The following is a 22041-nucleotide window of genomic DNA, read 5'->3' as shown; positions in this document are numbered from 1 at the left end:
AACGAGTATCATCAATTAACCACTTTCTAATTTCCCCTTTATCGGAAAATAGTAAAAAAAAACGATTCTTGTCATTCATTCCCACAACGCGTGCGATGACGCGCACGGAAGTTCCCAGCCATCGCCCATCACGCGAGGTTGCGCACGCGGCGGCCAGGGCGCGTGCCGCTTGCCCTTGCGCACTCTGTTTTCATTCAAAACATTCAAAATAGAAAACAATACCCTTTGTCTCATCGAGTAAATTACCCCGGGCTAGGGTTAAAAACCAATTGAACTGTCATTATTATAGCGACACTGTTTGCTTAATATTTCTTTGTTTCGAAGGGACATTAGAAATTAGACACAGTTCGGTTTTAATCATTTATTTTATATTTATAACCTTATACCAGCCATTGAACTTACAAATTGTGACATTTTAGACAGTTAAATAATAATATAAATAATTGTAAATGAGTATTACAAAATGAAACACGCACCATTTTTTTCAAACTAATTTGTACAAATCGCAAACAAAGTACCGAACACATTTTCTTATTGATAACTCCAATATGTATTAACAACAATGTTTAAAAAAAACATCGAGACAAATGACGAGAACAATGATGATTAAAGTTAAATTAAATACTGAGCTCTCAATGGTCGGCTATTCTAATTAATTAATCTAACATTGATCATCATTTCAGTATGTAAACGTAAGTATAAAAACATAATTAAATTTGTTTTCCATTTGTACACATTAGATAGAAACAGATTATACAATATTAATGTGCATATTAGTGCTCCGTTTAAATTACTATCATACGAGACCTTTTGTTTGGTAAATCTTAAACATTAAAACAATAACCAAAGCTAATCAACACATCTAAACACAAATACACAACCTTAAAATACTAAATTGGTATAAATATGAACATTTATCAAGGTTTAATTACGAATGAGCTTACATAGTATCGTATATTTTGAATATGACAAAATAAAAACAAGCACAGAAGTATATTCATTATAAAAGAAAATGGCACAGAGTACACAAAAACAGACATATATTCATGGGCGGACATGATTACGAATAAGGCACCATTATTTTATTCTAGAATACGAACGTTACTATAATTAAAAAAACGAGTTAGAAAATTTAAATCATAATAACGTACGAACGAATTTGTTGCGTTACAATATGATACGTTACAAACCATTAACGAACATTAAACACTTGTGTTCGTAAAACACGTTCGTGGCGATCTAATACGTGTGGACGGTTAGCAGAAAAATTTAACGTTACCTAATTTAAATATTCATACATAACTCGCAGGGATATCGGCTAATAAAGCCTATTTCAATCACAAGAAGAGTAAAGACAAAAAAACAACTTTGACATTGAATTACCGCGATATCATTTGTCGAGATCCCGAATAATATAATAATGGTATTACACTATGGATTCGCGTGAAAATGACGTTTTTAATGCCCGCGAAGTTGTATTCGGAACTTTGCAAGGTTATAACTATTTAAGTGGAATAGTGTTGTATTATAAATAAAAGTAAATTAATCAAGAACTGTTTGTAGTGTATAACACAGCAGAACTATTAGCAAATCGCGTGGAATATGTAAATCTAATCAAGGTTTGTTTATCTTTACTCGTTCTTCGATTGGAATAATTTATATAGCGTCACTTCCCATGACGGTTATTCGCGAACTCGAGTCGTACGTGTGTAACCGGCTTATTGTTTTTACAATTAACGTCAAAATTATAAGTATTTTATTCACTTTAAATAATATTGAAATCAATTTTAATGTTACATATTATCTTGAAACTTTTCATACAATGATTATATAGTACTATATTAAATTATAATTATAATAAGTTAATAAAAATCTATGATAGTATCTAAAGATTAAATTTATTTTAATTTGGTATTTGATTTAATAATAGTTAGATAATAAATTAGTGAAATCAGTCTATTCTAAATATGAAGTCGGTGGTTAGTAAAATGTAGATAATATATTCAATTTTTTTTTTTTAATAAATCGAATTGTCGAAATGTTACAAGTCAAAGGCCATGCCATTTCTTTGACAGTAGATAGCTTTATAGGTTGCTACGTGTGTTATTAGCTTACGATCTACAAAATATTTGATTATACATAGTATTTTAATGTGCGTCGTTTACTGTAATTTATATAATATATGAAATAATATGTATTATATATAACGTGTGGAATAAAAAACGTGTAAATGCTTGTATGGACTAGATAATGAAGAATTGAGTTAATCAAACGTGTAAAGAATCTCGTGTTATATTAGGATGATACTAATATTAATTATCTCTGTGTAAGGCATATTGCTTCGGTTAGCTTATGATTATTAATTATTATTATAATTACTTTGTATTATTAACTATTACTCAGCCAGTTTATTATACTATATACAATATACAAAAAACTTACTTGCACTTTATGTTATTTTATCTTTAGTATAATCAAATCGCTCCATAACTATTATATTTTACGATTTATACATAGTCTGGTCGAGCTACCAAGCCGAATTGATAAAAAACGAATATTTTTTATAAGCAAAATTACACATATATGAATTACACGAGTCAATTTTCTACGTACACTGAATCGTTAGTATTTATAAACACGCGGACAAACAACATTACTTGAGTATTTAGACAAAACTTGAATCACAATATTATAGATAACACGCTATTAAAGAGGCCAAAATATACTTCTAATATTAATATTAATTTATTCGCTATTTTCATATATGTAAAACGTTTTTCATAATAATTAAGATATTTATTAATACATAGTCTGGTTGTTCTATTACGACAAGTTAATAGGAACAATGACGTCTTAATTGCTCAACAATTGACAGGCAACCTGGCAATATGAAGGTTGCAGTTCGATTCTGACCCCTTTGAACCTTTATCGACCCACAAACACAAGTGCTACATTTAATAGTAATGAATAATATTAGTATTACATTGAAAACAGGCAGCAGACTTGATAAAAAAATAAATAAAGACGTTTTTTTTTATGAATTACAGGTGAAGTTAGACAAAGGTGAGTACTCATTTTAATTATTATTACAGAAAGTTATATATTTATTATATTTTTAGTCTTATTTATTGATAGCATTTGTAAATATAAAAACAAACATCTCTCAACGCTATTTGAGTATTTAGACACTGCGTTAGACAACAAAATAATTAATTTTATGTTAAACTAGAGAGCATTACAAATACTAATCGATTTTCTTATTTCGATATAAAACAAGGGGTCATCTTAAATTTATATACCAAAAAAGACTCACAAACATAATAGTTTAGAATAAAGGTCATCACTAGACACCGACATCTTGTCGCATTGTACGTTAGAAAGGGACAAAAAGGCATGGCTTTTTATTTGTGGTCTATTGAAATTATTTTAAAATATTGGCAACTTGCGGGCCGGCAAGGCGAGGGCGGCTAGTGCAGAACGTTTTTTCCGTCTGTACTGGCCGTCGTCGCGTTTGGACTCTACTACCACTTACCGTGGTGGAGTAGAGTCATTTGCCCTCCCGGCGAATATAAAAAAAAAAATATAATAATTTTCTTACAAAACGCGGTGTTTCTATTTCACTCTGATCACTTAATTATTATATTCTATTAAATTTGCACTGTTATTTAGAATTAACGTGTATATAGATGCTGATTAAAATAAAAGATAGATGATATCTTTTATAAAAAAAAAATATGATTAAGATCTGTACAAAATGTCAATTTCAATATAATTTTTTTTCAGTTATGATTTTCGTAAAATTAATTCGTGTGACATTTTGTTCCCTATCCAGCCTTGCTTACCCCTTGCTATCCGTCAAATCGACAAGACAAAGGGTTCATAACTCATAAACGCATGAACTTGAAATTTAAGATTTTTTGAGAAGCTTATATTACATAGTGATATTATGAGGGGGAGTTATATATATATATATATAACTTGTATGTTTATATAGACAATTATAATATGAACAATTTTATTTTTAGGTATTGTATAAAATCCTATGTTCTTTTATATTAGTTAACGGTTAGAAACTTTCGTCTATCAACCAATATTAGTATTTTTTTTTATATTAACGTTTTTAAAATATATAGAGCAAGCAACATGATTAATGCGAAAAAGTTCACGAATTCAAATTGCTTCTAGTGGCACATTTCTACTCGTTACCTGTATTATATAAGCAAAACAGATACACTTGTAAAAACTGTTCGTTAATAAATAGATGAAAATGAAAAACAAAAGCATCTCTTTAATTTTACAATAACATTTAATTAACCGCAAATTAAAAATCAAAAAAAAAAATTAAATTGTGAAATTTATAAAAACGTCCGTAAAACTGAGCAATCTTACATGTTATAAAATAATCAACAAATAAGAAGCGAGGTCAATGACACCTAAGGAAAAAAAAAACGCAAACGCGCACAAAAACATACAGCAACGTGTTAATTAAAATAATTCAAACTCTTTCGTGGTGATAAATCAATGTACATATTATATGAGGAAATGAATATAATTCGATCTTTACGAAAAACAAAACCGCGATGTCAGAAGCGAAATTATTTTAAAGTTAAAAAAATAACAACGGGTCAACCCGTAAATGCAGTGACGAAGATATTATGGGGCAAGGCGGTGCGGCGTACTCCTTAGGGAGATGGGGCCCTAGGAGCAAGATATTAAAAAAAAACAAGCTTAACAGTTATTTATTGAACTATTTTATACTTACATTTACTAGCAATACCAAGTACCAAATAAATATTGGCAGTCATAGAATAAATATATAATTTATCCATACTTTTGAATCAGTGCTGAGTACCAATTTATAACGATATTTGTCCCAATCAATGTAACACCACACCTTATAAGGTCCCCTTTTCCCATCTAACTGCGCCACTGCATAATTTTACACTTATCTTGCTTATTGAACACCTTGAACTACTCTGTTATAGTAATTTGTAGTTTTCAGTTGAAAAATAATAAATAAGGGGCAATAATAACCCCATCGGCACTAAATGGGTCAATTTTGTCAAAAAATATCGTCAAAAAAGGCTATTGTTAGCCTAATAACTTAAACAAAGATTTTATTTTATTTGTTTAGCCGTATAGATTTTATTTGAACGCTTGTTCAAATAAAATCTATACGGCTTCAATAATAGTTATTTTGGTTATAGTTGTAACTTTATAAAAACAGTTAGTTACAATGTTTGCATAACATTATTGTATTTAATATGTATAAATTAAATGAATATTTACAATTATGTAAAGCTTGACATCGAGCCCAGTAATTAATGATTATAAGTAAACAAAATCACAGATATTTAATGAGCAATGCCGAAAATTCGTTCCATTTTAACGATACTAACCAATATTTATAAGTACATAACGCCGAAGCTATCAACAAGGCGAGAGAGTTTAATGAAATATATTTTAAAATTTAACATATTGTACTTCCAATCAAATATTAAAGAGATTTTAATTATGAAATGAAGTTATTTAGACATAAATTTTGAAACGAGTGTAATATGATTTGAAGTTAATTCGATATTTGCTTTTAATTACGAGATTCTCGATTCACTAAACATAGTTTTATTAAAAATCACACAATACGTAACGGACACTGCAATCGTTAGCACACATCTATTATTAATCAACACTCAATTATTGCTCAAAAATCAGCGCTATTTTACCATCCTATGTCTTAACGACTTGAAAAAGTCCGTGACAATGTAGCACATTACATGCCCAAGTTCCATTCGCTACAAATCCGTAACTGGTCCAAAGACTACCGTCGAATTGGCCGAAGTGTTGGACAGATTAGTGAGATTGGGCAAGTTGTTGCTTAAATTGTTGGTCGAAATGTTTGTCGGATTTGTCGAGTTGCTGGTTCGTCGCGTGCGCGTATCGTGTTCGTGATCGCTCGGCAACGAGTCGGGTCCGTTCGTTATCTGTAGGCCGTTGAATTTTGAACGTAGCTGCGTTACTAGACGTTCAAGTCTGCAAGTGAGTTTAGCCTTAAAATATATTAAAATGTTGCTTAATATAATGGACTCGCACATAATGGATTGAGAAAATTGCAGTTATAAATAAAATTATTTTTCACATTTGGTTTTTTATAGATATCGCAATGTCATACTTTAATAAAATGCTTACTTAAGGGTATGCTCCTCTGCGCTCTGCTTCGCTTTGCGCATGTCAGTTAGTTCCTTGCGCAAGCGCAGCCGTTCACTCTCTGCGTCTTCCGCGTTCCCGTTCATTCGATTTTCGTTAGGGTCGTACCTATTATATTTATATAAGTTATTAGTCTTACAAAGAAACAATTTTTTTGACCAGGTATTGTGGTATTTATCCTTGTATCCTCAAAAGTATGCCATACATCTCGTAAATCGCAAATAACACAAACAGAGAAACATATAAATAAACTTAACGACGACTGGTTTGCTTAAAACTGCTTAAGAAGATCGAGTAAATAAGTAAAATCGCTACGAAGAAAAGAAGAGTATTTGTTTATATATTATTGAAAACCTAATTAAAAAAAATTTCTTGCAATTTTTTTTTTAGTGTTTATATTATACTGACCCGCTCGATAGCCTCAATAGTCGTATTTCGTCTTCCATTTTCAAAATTCGATCCATCATGCGTCGCTTATCAGCCTCCGAAGCACGCAGAGAGCTCTGCAACAAATGATAAAACGAATCTACTATTACAACTTACACAGAATATATTTATATAATTTATAACTAGAACAGGTAAATGTAACTGAAACATTGCTTTAGCAAATAATGTCCTCCAGACCGATTTCGGCCACGGCGGCCAATCTCAAGAGAGGAGATAGGAGGATCTCAGGAGATATTGTAGTGCACAAGTGTGTGCGCAAACACAGATGCACTCTCTATTCCCTAACTCTCATAATCCGATGAGACGGCAATCCGACACGACCGGAAAGAGTTCAGGCGCGAGACCAACGGCTTTACGTGCTTTCCGAGGCACGGGAGTTTCAATAACTTTTTATTGGCTCGACCTGGAAATTGAACCCAGGATCTCTGTGTCTACGGCCTTACATCCAGCCACTAGGTGAGCCAACGAGGCGGGCTTTACCAAATATAATATATTTCAAACAAATTACAATATTGACAATAATATAACTAAATTGTATCTCCTTTAGAAGGTTTGGTCGTTACACAACGCTGCTCGTGACACGTAAGTGGGAGTAGATAGCTCGTAGCTTCGTCAACACCATTACAATCGTCTAACGGGATTTTCTGCGAGTTGGTTGATTAATATATGGCAAAAAAAATCACTTTACCAATAACAGCGGATCAAGCAAACTAAGAATCCAAAAACTCAACGATTTCATTTACGTTATTCACTTAAGGTCCACGTGATATGTTTATTTTAATGTTATCAATACCATTTTGTTAGCTTCGATAGCTGCCTTTGTGGTGGTAAAAATAACGAAGACTTTGGAAATTGAATACTTGTATTAATGATAAATAATTATAAGATGAAGAACTGATGTGTGTTGCGCACGCGAGTCGAGACGAAAAGATAATGTCTCAATAGTATGATATTATTCGTTGTGCTTTTATTCGACCCAGCAACATATATACGAGGTTTCAATAACACAAATAGAACATCATACACGTATACGTAAGATAAGTCATTTGACGTGTTATTTTTTTTTTTTTTTTTATAGAATAGGAAGGTGGACGAGCATATGGGCCACCTGATGGTAAGTGGTCACCAAACGCCCTTAGACATTGGCATTGTAAGAAATGTCAACCATCGCTTATAGCCAATGCGCCACCAACCTTGGGAACTAAGATTTTATGTCCCTTGTGCCTGTAATTACACTGGCTCACTCACCCTTCAAACCGGAACACAACAATATCAAGTATTGCTGTTTTGCGGTAGAATATCTGATGAGTGGGTGGTACCTACCCAGACGAGCTTGCACAAAGCCCTACCACCAGTAGCAGTGTTTTTGTGACCAAGCCATAGTTATACATACCATAGTTATACATACCGTATGGGTTCGGTATAGGAAAATTCTAACGTACTATCAGCCACAAAAGCATTGTAATATACAATATACTTAACCCTCTGCTACTGGCTTTGAGATAAGTATTATGCATACGATTTTAATATTTGTGGATATAGAATCCTGTTTTTTTTTTAATGAGCGCTTGAGTCAACTTTTGCTAATAGACAATGGAATCGTATGGCTTGGGATAGTTCATCTTTTTGTTTAATTATATATTTATCTGTTAGTTATTTTTTTACTAAATAATCATAATTCAACATTTAATTAACGGGAAAATAAAGATTTCAGTCACACCTCTAAATAGACTAGGATTCTTTAAAAAACAATACGATAAATATAACCTCAACTACAATTTTATATAAACTACAACTAACGTATGCCAATACTAATGATGTATATTTTTGCACATACATTTGAAACAAATCCAATTGCCAATTCTGTAGACGATTGTTCAGTTAATGAATGCATGAACTCGACCGGGCCATGCTGACTGGAAACATCTAGGTAGGCCTCCTACATTACTTAACTCTTTCTTGTAGCTTTGCTTATATAAAAATAGTATTATATAATGTTATATATCTATTTCATATATATTTTTATCAATCAATCAATCAATCAACAGCCAATCGTTGTCCACTGCTGAACATAGGCCTCTCCCAAGGTGCGCCAAAGCTCCCTCGCCTTCCGCATCCAGTTGGTGCCCGCCACCTAAGGTATTATATTAAATATGTTGCGATGTGATTAAAAATTAAAATTCATATCACACTTATTGCAAATCAAACTCGTTATTTTATTTTCTCAATTTTTAATACGTTTCATCTTAATTCTTTTTTTATCTCTTCATTATAATACATAAACAGTTAAAGAGGTCGTATTTATTTGAAACTAGTTCTCCCCCGCAGCTTGACCCTGTGTTAGGGACCAGGTAGCTTCGCGGGCGCACGCAATAGAACCCACCAAACGTAATCACAACTAGATCAATGGTTTATAGTTACAACATTAATACATACAAACAAGGTAAATAAACCAACTACATTGATCTATGTGTCCGGGAAATACACGAACAAATATTATCCGGAAATTAATTATTGGCACAAACTTTGGACATATTACCGCCATTAAGGCTTTTACACGTGGTATCAATATCACGTGAAGATTAGTAGGTACATGTATACACATGTGTACAGACGGACATTCGTTAAACAGGACAATTCTGTTTGTTCCTGTGCCTGTCAGTTACGACCACAGACGTATTACTGATCGGAATAGGGACAGACGCATGCCGGAAATTTCGAATAAAGAAATAATTGTTAAAAAAATAAAAATATCACAGTTTCTTTGTAACCTTGTTAGACGTATCAGAAGTAATAAGAACTTATTATTTTCACAAAAAAAATGTCAAAAGAGAACTAAATATAAAACAACATTCTTATCTTTTGAAGATATTCCAGCATACTCAAGAAAGGAAAAAGGATTAAGATAAATAAGAGGTAGATACGTACAATCATACAAAATCTTAATAACAAAATATGTCCTTAATTACACACACAGCTTCCTAATATAACATTATTATAGTAATCAAGTACAGCTGGCCGCCGTGACCGAAACCGGTCCGGAGGACATTACATTATTTATTTTCGAACCGATTGTAGATTCTGAACAGTCAATTACTAAATACTAGGATGCATATACGATTTGATCATATTTCTGCGACGGGGTAAGAACACCAACACGCTTACTTATAAGCAACTAGAGACGCAAAAATAGTGATACAACAAGAACAAAACTTCAGTGTGAAGAGCTGGAAGCTAAACACAGAAAAAAGATCGGTCTGAACAAAGTATCCTTAAAAGGATCGTTCAGAAACAGATGGTAAATGGATCAATTTATCAATTTTTATAAGCTACATTATATCTTCGACATACGATAATCGTTTTAATTTAATATATTATTATTACTGGTGGTAGGGCTTTGTGCAAGCTCGTCTGGGTAGGTACCACCCACTCATCAGATATTCTACCGCAAAACAGCAATACTTGATATTGTTGTGTTCCGGTTTGAAGGGTGAGTGAGCCAGTGTTATTACAGGCACAAGGGACATAAAATCTTAGTTCCTAAGGTTGGTGGCGCATTGGCTATAAGCGATAGTTGACATTTCTTACAATGCCAATGTCTAAGGGCGTTTGGTGACCACTTACCATCAGGTGGCCCATATGCTCGTCCACCTTCCTATTCTATAAAAAAAAAAAATACACACATTACTTATGTTTTACTGTCAAACCGTCCGTTTCCTACGTCTCTGGCATCGACGTTTCAGAATGCGTCCAGCAAACATTTAAAGTCACGTCTCAAATGATTTCTCTAAGAAAGCTCTTGTAATAATAATATTACTGCCTGTCTACACACATGTTTTAACTATGTACTAATGTTTTGTTTTAAGATTTTAATGAAATTGTCATATTTAGAAACAATTTGAAACAAATATATTTTTCATTACGTGTTAACATCAAGTTTTTTTTTAATTAAATTAAATACCGTAACAGCCTGCGAATGTCCCACTGATGGGCTAAAGGCCTCCTCTCCTTTTTTTGAGGAGAATATTTGGAGCTTATTCCACCACGCTGCTCCTGTTGCTGTGCGGGTGGAATAGACATGTGGCAGAATTTCAGCGAAATTAGACACATGCAGGTTTCCTCACGATGTTTTCCTTCATCGTAAAGCAAGAGTTGAATTATAATCACAAATTAAGCACATGAAAATTCAGTGGTGCTTGCCCGGGTTTGAATCCCCGATCATCGGTTAAGATTCACGCGTTCTTACCACAGGGCCATCTCGGCTTATTTTAGCCCAGCTGTTGGTTTAAGTTAAATATGGAGACCTTTTTGTGAGCGCTAGTGGTGGCCATCACCAGCGCTCACAAACATTGGCACTGTAAGTTGAATTAACTGTTACATCGTCATAACCTTTTCCTCAAAAAGAGGAGAGGAGGCCTTTAGCCCAGCAGTGGGACATTCACAGGCTGTTACGGTACGGTCGTCATACGCCAACAAATAGAAATAATGATGTATAGCGCTTGAATGTTATAACACTGGCACACTTATTCTTCAAATCATTGCAACACAAACTATTGCTATTTGGTTTTAGAAAATGTGATAAAGTACCTCAAGACGCTACTCAAGACGCCCAGGACTTACACAAAAATCTGCGATAAGGTAAACCTAAACTATAACTCTTTGCGTATTTTTATACTTAAATACCTTCCCGACCTGGACTTCGCTCTCCTAGACTATACAAATTGTTTTATTTAATTAGCACGAATCTAATACATACATTTCAATTAATATCATAACACAATTGCTAAGTTGATATTATGAACCGATGACATTTGCACGTACGTGTTCAACACCTTATTTCTAAAACCGGTTACGACCGGTTCTAGGTAATACGTACCTTAGGGCAGAGGAAATGCTCTAAAGATTGTGTGAGGACTGAGCTGTTCAAGATACAACCAAGATATATATATAACATGATCAAAACTTTTTTGACCACTACAATGTGTAGTTGGAACAAAAGGCGTACTTAATGCCTGAAGGCATTCTCTGCCAGTCAAACTTTAGTCTAGGCAGAAATCCGTGAAGGCAGTAATGAATAATCAAAAATATACATACATACAAATATAACATCAACAAAATAAATACAGAGCTATAATATATTATAACGTATTATATATGCATTATTATTATGTATTCTTATATATTTCAAGTAGATAAAATATAAGGTGCATATATTCATGCATAGAATCCTTCTAAGCATAGCATACGTTCTTCGAACATGTAACATCAAAGCCGAAGGATCGGAAACTGGTTTGGTTAGCGTCAATACGTTACGTTTAACTCATAGCAAGCCATTACATAGTGTGAAGCGAGTACGCGTTTTTGCACGTCAATTAACTTATTAAGATCGCTATGCACATGCGCACTCTCACGCTAATGAAACGCGCAAACTTGCCTACGATACGTTTGGTTAACGCGTGATTATCGCTTCGGTTTTAAAATCAGACGGTGAGTATTTATTGTGTAACACACTTGTGCTAAAGTATGAACATAGTCTAAAACTTTATTATTTTTAAAGCATCTAAAAGAAAGAAATAATTGTTTGGAATGGATATTTTTGTTTATATGTAATGTTAAGTTGTATAAGTCCCATATGTTAACAATGAAAATGTCTGTATGTTTGTCTTCGTGTTCCGTAGCCATTCATCCGATTGTGATGAAAATTTGGTGAGTTGCAGTGCGTATCCGCAAAGGTTCCCAGCCCAAAAATAAAATTCTAAACAAAAAATTTTTTTTCGTTTGTTTACCCTTCAGTATAAACGTTAATTGTTAACTCATATTCTTATTATATAAGATATTCTTAAAAGATAGATTTATTATATTAAAATTATAGCAAAATAATTTTATTATACTGTACTTTAGTACCGTAGTACGTAAGTAATTTTATATTACTTTTGGCAGAAACTAAAGCGGATCGCACATGAAAGTAAATAGGTACTTAAATATGAAAAAATTCCGTTATATCATGAATCAGCGAAGTCAGTTACGTTTCAAAATCTCCACGTAGAGCGTACGTAGCGAGGGTGGGCGAGATGGGAGCGCGGTGACGTCACGCAGGGGTGGCGCCTCGTTGCAGCCATCCACTCACATCTGCCAATATTTACACAGCGCCCCACCCCGTACGCACCCGTTCATATTTCAAATGCCCGCTGTGGGGAGACGGTAAAGACTACAAAATACCGGATAACCTACCCGCTTCTTACAATGTAGTGTAATATTCCTATCAAATACTCATTATAAGCTGTAACTGTAAATCTTTATTAACCATTTTATTTATATCCGCGCGCGTCTCCGCTCGCGTGCGAGGGTGGTGGTGTTAGGTACCCTATGTAATTTTCTGTATCTCTGACTGGTATGCAATGTTCCATGATCGGTTGAATAAATAAGGCGTGAAAGCGTAACAAACAAATAAACAAACTTACCTTTGTATTTATTAATATTAGTAAGTATTATAAGAACTAATATTTTTCGACTATCATAGACACAGTAGTCAAATTAATTATTTTCGTTAACTATGATTAAACAACTGATTTGCACAGTTGTCTCTGCAACTAGTTTCTGATGAAATCATATCCTGGACCATATTTGTTTATCCTAGACGGGATCATGGATTGTGTATATATATATTTCAATACAAATATAAATAACTTTTTTTTATAGAATAGGAAGGCGGACGAGCATATGGACCACCTGATGGTAAGTGGTCACCAATGCCCTTTGACATTGGCATTGTAAGAAATGTCAACGATCGCTTTCATATCCAATGCGCCACCAACCTTGGGAACTAATATTTTATGTCCCTTGTGCCTGTAATCACACTGGCTCACTCACCCTTCAAACCGGAACACAACAATACCAAGTACTGCTGTTTTGCGGTAGAATATCTGATGAGTGGGTGGTACCTACCCAGACGAGCTTGCACAAAGCCCTACCACCAGTAACTGACAATGTATTGAACACGTTATATTACGCATCGGTGTAACAATAGTCCATCAAACTATCAAACGAATAGCGGCGCGTTCGGATGAATCGATGCGTTCCGCTCTCTACCGGCTCACGGTGATTTTATAATCCTCACAGCGAACTAGTACAAAAACAACCCTCCGATGATAATCGAATTGATATAATAAAATTATACAATAAAAATCTAACGAATATAACAACGACGATAGCATTGTCAGGGGCTGCTTTAAGACAAATATAAACAAAATATTGTTGAAAACTCAGTCATAGAAATATTAAATACAACGAGCTGTTCACGGTTCTAAATATACTGATAACATAAACCCAGGTAGGTACAACAATTATCTAAAGAATATTTTTTTAATTAATATGTTATTTATTGTGGTAAAGATTAATATCGTTTGAGCATAAAGATTTTGAGATTCCTATCTCTCTTTCGTAGTAAATGATTTACCATACATAGCCTCTAAGATATTATATCCCTTGTGAGTGTATGTGATGAAATATAGCGAGTATTTCTGTACGAAACTACTCTAAAAAATATGCAATACGGTATAATATCTTTGTATAGATGGATAGAGACTCTATTTCACTCAATTACAAATATAAACAACATTTCATTCTCAGGAGCCCTAATCGGTAGGAACTGTCTCTTTAAGGCATTCCGTTAGAATAGAGAATGGGGCTTAAAGATAAATAATAAAATAATGCAGTTATAATATATTATTAACATATCTCTTAGCAACAAGAATAAGCCTGATCGTAGTTCACCACGCGAACATTCGACATATAATATATAAATATATTATATAATGTGTATTTAACACATATAATATTTAATGATACAGGTACAATACTACCAAAAAGTATGTTTACTATGTAAATAACATTTTTTATATAATTTCTTGTATCCTGTTTTAACGAGCAACTATTTCTTGACAATTAATAAAGTATCACGAATAAAAAAAAAACATTTATTCAAAATCAAAACACATCCTGGTGATAGGGCTTTGTGCAAGCTCGTCTCAACCGATATTCTACCGCAAAACAGCAGTACTTGGTATTGTTGTGTTTCGTTTGGGAAGGAGTGAGCCAGTGTAATTATAGGCACGAGGGATATAACATCTTATATCTTCCCAAGGTTGATGGTGTATTGGCGATTTAAGCGATAGTTAACATTTCTTACAATGCCAATGTCTGTGGGCGTTGGTCCACTTACCATCAGGTGGCCCATATGCTCGTCCGCCTACCTATACTATAAAAAAAACACGTGCAATAAAAAATATACAAAGCAATTTATTTCTCATTGAAACCGAATACTGTATAACTATATTGAGAAACCTTAAAAACGACCTTATATATGAACATTTAAAAATCGATAAAAAAAAAAACAATATAAAAAAAAATTAAAACGACCAAAACACGCAACCTTGTATAAAGTATAAAATAAAATTCAAAACGCCGAATCAATGTAAATAATCGAAAAAAAAGAGAGACGTATGAGTTTTTCAACTTTGCATTATCACAGCGTGTCGGTACTCGGCGGACGGGCGTTTAGCACAAACAAACTCGCAAGATGTAAGGTGTGACGTCAAAAAGCGTGAAGTGCACTCAAAGACCACCCAGTGAGCGTGTAAATAAATCTTAATAGCGCCGAATCGAAAAACGCAAGTTGATGTGACTGGGAATAATTTGTTATTTCGAGTTCCGAGATGATAATGACAACTACCGGCTACGAGTAATACGTTTATTGTGTTTCTTGACATCTGAATAATAACTCAGTCACCAACGCGCTAGAACGCGTTAATGTTATTCGCGGGTTCAAACCCAGGCAAGCATCGCTAAAAATTCATTGGTTTTTAATTCATCTCGTGCTCGGCTGTCCTGAGCATCGTGAGGAAACCTGCATGTGTCTAATTTCAGCTAAATTCTGCCATATATGTATCCACTAACCCGCATTGGAGCAGTGTGAATGAACTCCAAAACCTTCTCCTCGAAGGAAGACGAGGTCGTGGCCCAGCCGTGGGACATTCTGTTACTTTATACCAACATATCAGTTAAAATCTTTCTTTTGTGAAGACGTGGCATTTTAGCTAATTAAGCATTAAATAATTAATTAAGTTTAATTTTATCAGCAGTGTTACGCTAAGTTATCGCTTAATTTGATTAAATAGCATCGCATTGTAAGCTTGCAGTGTTTAGTACATGGAAAATTGTGTTTTTCTATGAAGTGTAGAAATATAGAGGTTATATTTGCGTATAAATATATACCACAAAATAAGTCAGAAATAAATTAGTGTTCACTTCAACAAACAAAATCAAATATCAAATAAAATTAATTTTACAACGCCATCTATAAATGTAATGTGAAACTTAATAGGTAAATGAGGGAAAAAGTAGCGATAGATGTCACTACATCTTCATACATGAGATTTTCTACAATTGCTTTGTATTGTCGTAATTTGACAATAGATGGCGCTTATTATGTATTTGTAAATATTTATATTTTACCTTGATTTCTTCAAGTGTCCGTTCCGCAAGTTTCGACTCGGCTGACGATAAGCCACTCTAAAACCAAAGATATATTTTTAATCCACATAGTTATAAAAGTAGGTTATAGGAGATCAGATAACAATACAGAAACTAAACTCATCAGTAACGAATCAAATGTTTAGATAAATCGTTGAAGGTAGTTCATATAATTATGTTGATCACTCGCCTTGCTCTACAAAAATTAACAAACAAGTGCAATTTGTTTCTAGGTGAATATAATAGAATATTAATATTTATTTTTTTATTGTATTAGGCAGGCGGATATTGAGTAGTGAGCCACCTGATGGTAAGTAGTCACCACCGGTCTACCGCCAATAGACATTGGCATTGTATATAATATTAATATTATATACAATGAAACGAAACAAATATTTTAGGTACATAAAATGTTTCGATAGAGTTCGCTTCGAAACTGCCTGCAGTGCTATTCCGTAAGAGCTCACTTCATTATTCACCCGTGAAATGTTGACAACCGACTTATAGTGATATACTATTTTCATCCGTGTATTTTTGATATGTTATAAGTTCGTAATCCGTAACAGGCTGTGAATGTCCCTGCTGGGCTGAAGGCCTCCTCTCCCTTTTAGAGGAGAAGGTTTATAATTATTATGGTTAATTTCGCATACACTTTTTAACATTTGTTCTTAGAACATGGCCCTAATGGACCATTAATTTCCTCTCCAACGACAAATGGGGTATAGCCTATGCTATAACGCTCTATAAGTCTATGCCCTAAAACTATAAACTACTACCATTTTTGCATGACTAGTATTTTTTGCATGAAACCGTAAAAAAACATACGAACGAAACTTAACTCTTTATACTATTAGAATTATGTATAAAAGTACACATTGAATTTTTCATAAGTGATATTATCAACGATAGACTTTAATATCAAGATAAGACATATTAATTGAGATTGATCAACATTTTTTTTATATTTATAATTATGTTCGTAACGTAGAAAGTAAATAGTTTCACTTAGACTTTTAGATTGATTCGTATAATATAATATTATCTTTTTAGAGTTGGCGGAAGAAATTTAATTTGTGCATTTATTTGTAAATTATAATGATTAGGGTTTATTTCATGTCTCTTTTATAATAATAATAATAATACCTTGGACATTATTCACACACGGCCATCTGATCCCAAACTAAACAGAGCTCGTACTATGGAAACCAGACAACTGATATACTACATATACTACTTTTATTTTTGTAAATATATACTTATATAGATAATTACAACCAGACTCAGGACAAACAGACATGTTCATGCACACTGATTGTCCTGGATGGGAATCAAACCCACAACTTTCGGCGAGAAAAACAAGTATGTACCAACCACGCCAACCGGCCCGTCATTTCATTTTGCATAATTATTTAGTTAATGAGTATGTTTACAATACTTGTTTTGTCTGGAATATATATTTTTTATTCTTTTATAATTATAATGAACTCTATTGCCGTCCCATCGGATTGTGAGAGAGATTGCACCTGTGTTTGCGCAAACACTTGTGCATTAAAATAATTTTTGCTTAGATGGCTTATTTGTTTGAGATTGCTTGTTGTGGCCGAAATAGATCGGCCTAAGAACATTAAATAATGATATTTGTTGGATTAATAATAAGTAATATTAATAAGAGTAACTATTATATTTCGAAATGAAATCTCGTGTGAGCGTATCCCTAAGTCCTAGATGACACGACAAGGTTGTATAGACCTTGATTCCACGAGATAAAGTAACGCACGTAAGCAATTATCTGCATTAGATAGCGTTATATTTATACAGATGTTACATATATTTCGCATTCAATATTTCACTTTTAAATAATATTTTATTAGTAAAGTGATAACTTTAAAATATTCCACGGATGGGCGAATACATCCCTTCCTCTTGAGGATACACATTCCTTACGATGTGTTTTTTACTTCACCGAGAACGATATAAATTATAAAAAAATAAAAAAAAATAAAGCACATCAGTGGTGCTTGCTGCTATTATCAATTAAGTTTTTTTTTTTTACTATAATAGTTAGGCGGACTGGCGAATAAATTACAGACGCGCTATCATCACGTCTACACGGTCGAACCACTGGACTCGGCTCAGATCAACATTAAATCATATCAAGTGAAAAACTATCATGTATTTTTCTTAAAACGCACTCAAATAAAAGTCGAACAGTTTTAAAATCCAATCAATCACACCTAACTGTACCATGGCAAGGTATATTCAAATTTAGACGGATGAATTGTATTAATAGCGTTAAGATAAATGTTAAAGGTAATGTAATACATAACACTCTATCCTCATAGTGTTCCAGGCGCCACGTGTCCAGGAACAAATGAAACAAATATAAAGCTCTCTCTCTCTATGCTCGAGTCTCCATCTATGCTAATATTATAAAGAGAAATTTAATGGTTTGTATGTTTGTTTGTAATGGAAACTCAAAATCGACTAAACCGATTTTAAAATTTTTATTAAACATTATCAGCGAGTAACATAGGCTATATTTTATTTTCAAAAACATTAGAGATCACTACGAATATTGTAATACTTTGAATCGTCGTTTTTCTAAAACAATTTCTTGAATCACGTTTCTGTCAAAGACGGTTAGCGTTAAAAAAACGCGGTTTTTTTTTTCACGTGCGCTTGTTTTATTAGACTTATTTTTATTGGGTTTAAAAAGATTGGCGATTTTATGAATATAAAAGCCCACGGCTTCTCACGCATGTTTTGGCAACTGGTATGAGGTATAAAAAGTGGCCTATATTCTTTCTCGGGGTTCAAACTTCTTTCACACGTTACTTTCGAATTTTTTATTATAAATAAGTTTCAAGTGCAAAATTTGTCAACTATATCAGTGAAAACGCACCTTTACGTTTCGCACATTTGGATAAGCGCCAAGGTATGTTGCAAAAAACAGACGGTCATTGCAAGCTATGTTGGTACATACATATATAAAAATACGAGAATACTAACTTAACATGACTTTATTTCGATACTTTATATTTCTTACTATTTAAATCTATATTAATATTAATAACGCGAACAGTTGACAGTCGCTCCGGGACACACTTGGCACAAAGGTTGTCCATTGCCATACAACGCGGAAATGCGGCCTGCATTATGGGCAGCTTTGCGTCGGGTGGGAATCGGGAGGGACTATTTTAAAATTTGACTAAAATAATAAAAATTAATAATCTAAATTTAAATAAAATCCTATGTAATGATCATAACGCGAAAGTAAATTTCATCCGTCTAAATTCGAATATGCCTTGCCATGGTACAGTTACGTGTGATTAATTGAATTTTAAAACTGTTAAACTTTTATTTGAGTGTGTTTTAAGAAAAACACATAATAGTTTTTGTCTGTTACGCTTTCACGGCTAAACCACTGAACTGAATATGATGAAATTTGAAATGATGCAAGCTTGAACCCCAAAGAAGGACATGGGCTACGTTTTATATCTCCCCCTAACATATGGGCGAAGCCTCGGACGTAAAACTAGTACTTAATCAATAATAAATGTTTAAATAAATAATTTAATTATTGACATATTAATAGATATTATATTGTTATTATTATATTATACCAATGTCATCCAGACAGATTTCCTCACTATTTTTTTTATTACCGCTGAGCTCGAGATGAATTTTAAGCCCAAATTAAGCACATGAAAATTCAGTGACACCTACCTGGGTTTAAGCCCGCGATCATCGCGCACCGAAGCCTTATTATTCAAGCGTTCTAACCATTGAACCAAATTGGCTTTCAAGAGTAACTATTTTTCTCAAACGAAATATATACAATTAAATATTTTTTAAGGAATCGAAACTCAGCCCTATGAAGGGGTATGATGTATATACTCTACGGAGTGAATGGACATTTTGGTGTTCTCATATTTATAAATAACAATACCCGCGACTTGGCCAGCGCGGAATTCGGTATGTACGAAAATCCATCAAGATATGCCAATTTATCGTACATAAAGCCTATTCGGATATAGATGTTATGTATTTAAATTATTAAGTGGCAGCGGTAGTCTAAACATAAATAAGTGGTTGTAATGGTTACTCGCAAACAGATATCATAACGTAACAATATTACGGGATATTTTTTATATGTTATAGGTAGGCAAACGAGCATATGGGCCACCTGATGGTAAGTGATCACCAACGCCCATAGGCATTGTAAGAAATGTTAACCATCCCTTACATCGCCAATGCGCCACCAACCTTGGGAACTAAGATGTTATGTCCCTTGTGCCTGTAATTACACTGGCTCACTCACCCTTCAAACCGGAACACAACAATAGCAAGTACAGTACAAATGAATATTGAAACCACAGAGATACACTTCAATTTTATTGATTTGTAAAGATGAATGTTGCTGACTCTCTCTAAATAATCTATTTATTTACATAGATACGTAAATATTATTGTAAACATATTGCTATACAACTGTAAGTATTCGTAGGCACTTCATCAAAGGCATCCCAAAAGGAGTCTCTAGCTCAAAGTTTATTAATAGACGAATTTTGAATTTTACCGATATATAACATATTATGTTTTTTACTAATCTATACAAATATTACAAATATATATGTCTGGCTGTTATGCTTTCACGGTTAAACCACTGAACCGATTCTGGTAATATTTCGTATGAAGCAAGTTTGAACCTCAAGGAAGGACATAGACTACTTTTTATATACTTAACAACACGTCCCCCTCCACACAGACGAAGCCGAAAACTGCTTTCTCATAAATACCAAATATCATTATCAAAAAATAAAATATATTAAGCATATACATATATTATAATGTATATATGTACCTATGTATAACTAACCTATATTTCAAGTCAATTGATTGTATCAACAATTGTGTAACTAAGTAGATTACTAATAAATAAATCATGTCATACGTACGTCGGTTCTCTCCAGTACCAATGTGCGCAGCCTCGCGTACATCGCTTCCTCGCGCATGCGCGCCGCGTCTCGTATCTCGCGCACCAAGTCCGTCAAGAATCCCGGCGAGTATTGACCGCCTGGAGACAATAAACACGCTATAATTTAAACATAATTTACATAGAAGGTCTAGAACTATAGCTGTTATTATAAACTAGATCTTAACGGTTTCGCTATAAATTTTCATTTATAACTATATATTTTTTAATGTTAGTAATTTAAAAAAAAAAACTTTTTTTATAATATTATCTTATAACTTCTTACTAAAATTTCATGGGTTTGGTTGACATTTCCTTCTGTTACAATGATCGCCTCAATTAAATCTCAAAGTTATCTACTTATCTTCACTCCTCTTGTGTTTGGATATTATATATACATATATATATATATATATATATATATGTATATATATATATAATAAAACGAAACCTTTGTTGTAATTGCAATAGTAATGATTAATGAATAAATATATAATTTTGTTTAAATTTTGTTATTTTACGTAATTTTTTGAATTACGTAATTAACTGTATTCAAATTTAGTCTTTAATTTCAATAGAATAAAAGTCATAATTGTATTTAACGTAAGTTGATTCAGCATAATGTGGCCGAGGTTATCCGGCTGGGTCAGACCGAGCACGCAATGCCTAATGTGCTAAGGCAATCGACAATAACAGATATAGATACAAAACAATAAGCTTAAACTTTATCAAGTCACAATGTAAGAGTACCTAAACAGTAACAGTAACAGCCTGTTAATATCCCACTGCTGGGCTAAGGCCTCCTCTCCCTTTAGAGGAGAAGGTTTGGAGCTTATTCCACCACGCTGCTCCAATGCGGGTTGGTAGAATACACATGTGGCAGA

General features: G+C 33.4%; 1 protein-coding gene across 2 annotated transcripts in view; it reads right to left on the bottom strand.

Moving 5' to 3' along the window:
* Positions 1-356: 356 nt before the first annotated feature.
* The window catches only part of LOC126775975 (uncharacterized), a 30176-nt gene continuing 8491 nt past the window's right edge, over positions 357-22041 (bottom strand). The window contains exons 3-7 of one of the 2 annotated variants that reach the window (XM_050498214.1): positions 21141-21259; positions 16165-16221; positions 6613-6707; positions 6187-6312; positions 357-6030 (exon numbers count right to left, since the gene is read on the bottom strand). In XM_050498214.1, coding sequence (XP_050354171.1) covers positions 5793-6030; positions 6187-6312; positions 6613-6707; positions 16165-16221; positions 21141-21259 — 635 coding nt within the window. In that variant the 3' untranslated portion in view covers positions 357-5792. Of the gene's footprint in view, positions 6048-6186; positions 6313-6612; positions 6708-16164; positions 16222-21140; positions 21260-22041 lie in introns of both variants that reach the window. The other variant, XM_050498215.1, reaches the window with a different exon arrangement.

Source organism: Nymphalis io, chromosome 19, assembly GCF_905147045.1.
Source record: "Nymphalis io chromosome 19, ilAglIoxx1.1, whole genome shotgun sequence".
NCBI lineage: Eukaryota > Metazoa > Arthropoda > Insecta > Lepidoptera > Nymphalidae > Nymphalis > Nymphalis io.
This window is presented reverse-complemented; position numbering and strand designations above follow the sequence as displayed.